The sequence below is a fragment of the Dioscorea cayenensis genome, chromosome 16 (assembly GCF_009730915.1).
Source record: "Dioscorea cayenensis subsp. rotundata cultivar TDr96_F1 chromosome 16, TDr96_F1_v2_PseudoChromosome.rev07_lg8_w22 25.fasta, whole genome shotgun sequence".
Taxonomy (NCBI): Eukaryota; Viridiplantae; Streptophyta; class Magnoliopsida; order Dioscoreales; family Dioscoreaceae; genus Dioscorea; species Dioscorea cayenensis.
The window spans coordinates 20,825,022-20,830,708 of NC_052486.1; the positions used below are offsets into that span (position 1 = coordinate 20,825,022).

At 31.9% G+C, this 5,687-nt stretch overlaps 2 protein-coding genes across 2 annotated transcripts; one reads left to right on the top strand and one right to left on the bottom strand.

The window, feature by feature from the left end:
* On the top strand, nt 1-318 carry LOC120278620. The gene has a single exon (XM_039285359.1). It carries the CDS (start codon nt 1-3, stop codon nt 316-318), a length of 318 nt encoding a protein of 105 aa, XP_039141293.1.
* Nucleotides 319-2,414: 2,096 nt separating this feature from the next.
* Nucleotides 2,415-5,457, bottom strand: LOC120278841 (plasmodesmata-located protein 8-like). Its single transcript, XM_039285580.1, has 3 exons — nt 4,672-5,457; nt 2,862-2,963; nt 2,415-2,729 (listed from the first exon to the last, which is right to left on the bottom strand). Exons 1-3 carry the CDS (start codon nt 5,423-5,425, stop codon nt 2,725-2,727), a joined length of 861 nt encoding a protein of 286 aa, XP_039141514.1. The 5' UTR covers nt 5,426-5,457; the 3' UTR covers nt 2,415-2,724.
* Between the last annotated feature and the right edge of the window lie 230 nt (nt 5,458-5,687).

A 5,687-nucleotide genomic window follows, 5' to 3' on the forward strand; every position in this document is an offset into this window, starting at 1 on the left:
ATGGTAGTAGAAAGAATAGGAGCAGTTGCCTACAAGCTTCAATTACTCGAAGATGCAAGGATTCACAATGTCTTCCACATTTCTCAATTGAAGAAGAAAATTGGAGACCAGATTGCAACAACAAGGTGGCCTGCATTCCTGAATGAGACCCAAGAGATGCAGAAAATTCCAATAACCATCTTGGATCGACAACTGGTGAAGAGATTTAATAAAGCTGGAGTCAAAATACTAGTACAGTGGTCTAATTCACCACCTGAGGAAGCTACTTGGGAGTTTCTTGATGTGTTGCAGAGGCAGTTTCCAGAATTTTGCTCTTAAAATCCTTGAGGACAAGGATTGGCAGGAAAGGGGAGTAACTGTTGCAAGGTGATTATATTAGTAAGTAAGAGAAGAATAAATTAGAGGGAGAGGGGTCCAGTTGATGAAGAAGATGGCAAGCTGTCTGGCGGGAGGGCTGAGAAGGGGAAATGACACTCAGTATCCTCAATAGTTAAATCCGGTAGACACATAAGGAGGGGCACCTTAGTAAAATCAATGTGTTTGAATTGAGTGAAACTACATAAGTTGACCTCGAATAGTTACTGTGGTTTGAATGAAGGGCCAAGGGTAGCTACGTCTTTTAAGTGTGTTTTGAAATGGGAAAGCAAACCGGGAGAGGAATTTACATTAATTACCCTTGAACAGTTTGGTTTGGTACACAGAAGGGCAAGGGCATCTCTGTCTTTTGGCATCCTGATCAGAGACTCTCCATAAGTTCACTAAATGCCCAGACATATGGGCCCAGTTTCAATCAAATGGCAATGTAAACAACTCATACTGGGAATGCGTGGCATTATTGAAGACTTTCTCATCAATCTTTCCTGTTCTTCTTCTTCCTTGGGTGACTTGGGGTTGAGATCTCCAGACTTGGTCTCTGATCTCTGTGTTTTATTTCTGCATTGTTGTTGAGTTCTATATAATGTTGTTGGTATCTTGTTGGTTATGCCGGGATCTATGAGATCCTAATATTAGTCTATTTATTTTCAGTTATTTGTGCTGTCTCAGTGAGTAATTGCAGGATTATGCTGTAATTAGCTGAAGGATTGCATCATCGTCATACCTACTCGTTGCTCCAGGAAATTCAAGATCAAAATTGATTGAAAACAGAGGGTGAGAGAAGGAGAATGGTATGAAAGGGGAACTAGGGTTTTAGCAAGCGATGGAGGGAAGGAGGAGCACCGACATTGAAGACTAGTCTTGGAGAAACTTATCAAGAATTCCCTTTATTAAAGTTAATTGCAGAAATTAACCTTGAGTTTATTTTAAATTATTATTTGGTCCCTATAATTCCAAGCTATTTCAGTAATGGCCCTTGAACTTCTAATTTTATGAATTGAGCCTTGCTTCGTAGAATGTAAAGTTTATTAGATTTTAATGATAAATTTTATTTTAGAAAGATGGTTTTTTTTTTTGATAAAATCTGTAAAAAAAATAATTAAATGATTAACATGTGAAGATTGTTTTAACAAAAAATGAATAGGGAGAAGTATAAGGTTTAATGGTAAAATTAAAACTCTAATGGATTCAAAAGATAATTTACCTTTAAATTTATTTTCATTTTTATGCTTTACTTAAAAAAAACAAGAAAACAAATATAAATTAAAAAGGAGCTCTTTGGTGCTCATCATCGTCATCTTGTTTCTCAGTTTGTAAAACTTACTATTACAATATAATTAAATAAGTAAATTATTTTAAAAACTTTGAGGAGATTAAAAAAAAATTATTATCGTCAACCATTAGATAGCCCAATAGTATGATACCCAAATATAAAGAAAAAAGTCATGGGTTCAAATTCTTCCCCACAGTACTGTTCCCCCGTATTGTTCATATACTGTTTTTCTGGGATTATTATATTATTCGTTTCAGTACTATTCAGTATGGTTTATATTCATAAAAAAAGGCGCTTGTCGCTTATTATTAAAAAAAAAAAAATATATATTATCAATTGATGGTTGACTTCATTCATGTCAAACTAAAAAAAAATTAAGTAATTCATATGGTATACAAATAAAGTAGAAATTACAAACTTTGAAAACAAATATAATACATAAATAACCACCCAATAATAAATTACTTGTATTTCATTCCTATTCAAAGTCGAACGTTCAAATCCGGCTCACGATTTCTAAAAATAAATAAATAAATAAATACTATGCGTAAATTTTTTAAAAAAAATTATGAGATAATCTCTTAAAATTCCCAGAGTTTTATCATTATAAAAACTAGCTATGATCTTTCCAATATTTTGAGGTCCAAAATTATGTCCTTCTAAAACTATCAAATTTCAGTCTCCTACACTTAAATATTTAAATGGCTTGTCCACATTTCACAAAATAAATAAGTAAATAAATAATGCATCCAATTTTAGTAAAATCTAACAAAACAAAAGTAACATTCACCAAAATCACAATGAATCCTGATCCTCATCAAATGAATTCCATACAAAATGATCTAGACATCAAATGAATCCTGATCCTCATTCCTCCCATGATTATGGAGCCAAACAGTTCAAAATTATAACAATCTTCATAACCATTAACTCCATCTCTCTACTTCTTCTTCTTCTTCATTTCAGAAAGTAAAAAAAAAAAAAACAAAGTTAAAAACACTGGCATGAACGCTAGTCCTTCTTCATGTCATTCATGGCTTAGTGCTTTAGCTTCATCACTTTGGTGCACTCTTTAATTAGCCTGAAAAGCCAACCAAATATAATATATATATAATAATCAAACTAATGTGCATATATAAAACAGTAAGAGATATCTCATTATTAAGAACTTAAATCAAAAGTAAGAAAGTGAGAGTGAGAGAGGAAGACTTGCATGCTTTTCTAAGAAAGGAGATGAAGACTACAATGACAGCCAACCCTGCCAAGATACCAACAATTATAGCCACTGTTCTTCCTACGTCATCATCTGAATAATCTGCATTTAATTCACACAAAGCATGACCATCATTAATTAATTAATTAATAACTTAATAATTAAAAATAAATTCACTATACTAAACAACATTTCATCTATAGAGTTCTAATTAATATAATGAACCAGTTGCATGTACTTCAAGAGAGATATATGATGATCTATAAACTTTCTTTATTTGTTATATATTGGGTTTTTAATCAAGGTTAGTGTTTAGAATTTAATTAGTTAGCAATGCTGCTGGTTAGCAACTTTAGAGAAATGAATGCACTATATATATATATATATATATATTTGTAAGAATAACACTCACTTATATAGTCCTAATTAACCAATAAATTAATCTGAATTATATTAAGATTTCTAACTCTTCAGTGTGTATTTTTGAGATATATGATTGATAAATATTATTATATATCATAAGATTCATATTAGGAATTTACAATTCAAAGTCTAAAATTCATCTAAGCGACCAAATCAACTAGCTTAATTTAACTCGATTTAACTTTAATAAGTGCACTGTATACAACAATATATAATCCCTTTACAAGTCATAATTCACTTGTGACATATAAAATTTATTTTTCATATATAAAAGATATAGTTTATGATTTAAGTCTTGAGAGATTTAGAGATTATTTCAATTAGCTAATGAGAATTAACTAATGAGTTTTCTATAATCAGTTACAAATTTTCATATAGTATTTATTTAATATTTTGATAAGAAAGAAGAGATTTGGTGTTTTCTATTGAAGTTGTTTAGTCAATGAAAAATTTTATAGTAGAGGATAATATGGAATAATTTAGTAATGGTGTTTTAGTGGCATAAAAAGTGGTAGTGATTAAAAGCTAAGGATTCCAAAGTAAAAAAATAAGCATATATGCTCTTCATTTATTGGATGAAATAAAGTACTTTGATTCCTGATTAGATATGTAGTTTTATTCTATGGTACTATAGTGCCATTATCCCTAAAGTTTCTAATTTTTCACTAAAGTTTTCCCTTCTTCTTCTTCTTCTTCTTCTTTTAAATGTTTTCATTCATATATGCCTTCATCATTGAACAAAAAGAGAAACAAACAAACAAACGTTTCTATGGTTCTCCAAGCTACATAGAATATATTCAAGGACAACAAAAAGACACTATTTTACCTTTAAATTAATAAGTTTAAGGACTCAAATAATTCATTAACTTTTCCAAGGTTTAATCACTGTATTATACATGCAAACATATATACTTAATTAACCTTCTCTAATTATTTTCTTAAAAAAATCTTCTTTTCCTAATTGAAGGTTAATTAAGTATATATATGTATGTATGTGTATATATGTACTTAATTTGACATGCAAGCATACAGTATATAAAGCACAACATAATTATTTAATTAACCAGCATAATTATTTTTTTTTCCTTATTTCTAATCCTTCCACCCATCTAACATCAATTAGTCATAAAACAAACAAGAAAGTAAACACCTTTATTTCTAGTGTTTTTTTTTCTCACTATATTATACATGCATGCAAGCATATATACATACATATAAATACATGCATTCTCATACTTAAAATCACAATATAATTAATTAATTAATTAATCCTTCATTAATTCTCCAAACATCTAATTCATCAAGTCATAAATAAATAAATAAATAAACCATTATTTCTCAACAGAGTAAAAAAAAAAAAACTTTGTAGGGTTTTCAGTGCACCAACCTGAAGAAGAAGATGAAGTATAATAACCAGAAGCCCAATACCTAGCATAACACTTAGCCAAAAACACATCAGCTGCCAGTGCTGATCCACAAGCCTCCTTAAGCTGCTGCACAGCCACCTCGACGCACTGTCGGCAGTCACCGGAGTTCAAATCTCCCAAACACTGAGCATAACCCTGCACAGTCCCAGACCTACTCACTCTAAATCCTCCAGACACCTCCAAATCTGCAATCACATCATCTCTCCTCCTAAAAAAGTCCCCATCATTTGTTCTACTCTCAGTGCACTTCTTGTACACCAAAGTGGTGTCAAGCTTTCCTCTGAAATCTTCATGGCTGTAAGACATGAAACAGCCTTCAAGCTGAAGAGATGCATCCATGGATTGAGGACAGACCAAGTTTAGTTGGTTCACTGAGCTCTGAATGCAAGTGGAACAATCAGCGGAGTTCAAGTCGTTCCGGCATTGGTATAGGCCGAAGACAGCGGTGTCGCTGGTGCCGGTGGAGAAGGAGTTGTAAGATGATTGGGAGGACAAGGAGATGAGGGTGGAGAGGAGGGTGTCAAGGTTGGTTTGGTAAGGAGTGTTGGGGGTGTATTTGGCGGGAGAGCAGTTTGCATACATGAAGGTGGTGGCTTTGGCTTGATGATCATGGCTTGTGAGTGTTGCAATTATGAGGAGAATGATCGGAGAGATGGTGTTGTAGGACTTGTTGTTGTTGTTCTTCTTCTTCTTATTGTTGTTGTTTGTGAGCATGATGATGATCAATGTGTTGATATTGTTGTTGTTCTTTCTTTTTAATTCTTTGTATGAGGTCGATAGGATGGTGTCTCTTTGTACTTTTGCGAATTGGGAATGAGATTCTTAATTGGTGGGCATTCTTTTTTGAGATTTTTAATGCCAAATTCCTTTTTAAAAAAAGGAAATAAAAAATTTATAATTAATTTTAATTTAAAAATTATGAGTTTTTCGTTTTTTTAAAAAAAATATTACACTATGTGCGTAAGATTAATCAAGA

What these genes read in the sequence shown, in the direction of transcription:
- LOC120278620 (XM_039285359.1), top strand. Translation starts at nt 1, where the DNA reads ATGGTAGTAGAAAGAATAGGAGCAGTTGCCTACAAGCTTCAATTACTC.
- LOC120278841 (XM_039285580.1), bottom strand. Translation starts at nt 5,425, where the DNA reads ATGCTCACAAACAACAACAATAAGAAGAAGAAGAACAACAACAACAAG. An exon ending in TACTTCATCTTCTTCTTCAG is followed by an intron (nt 2,964 to 4,671) that starts GTTGGTGCACTG and finishes AATTAAATGCAG; the next exon opens with ATTATTCAGATGATGACGTA.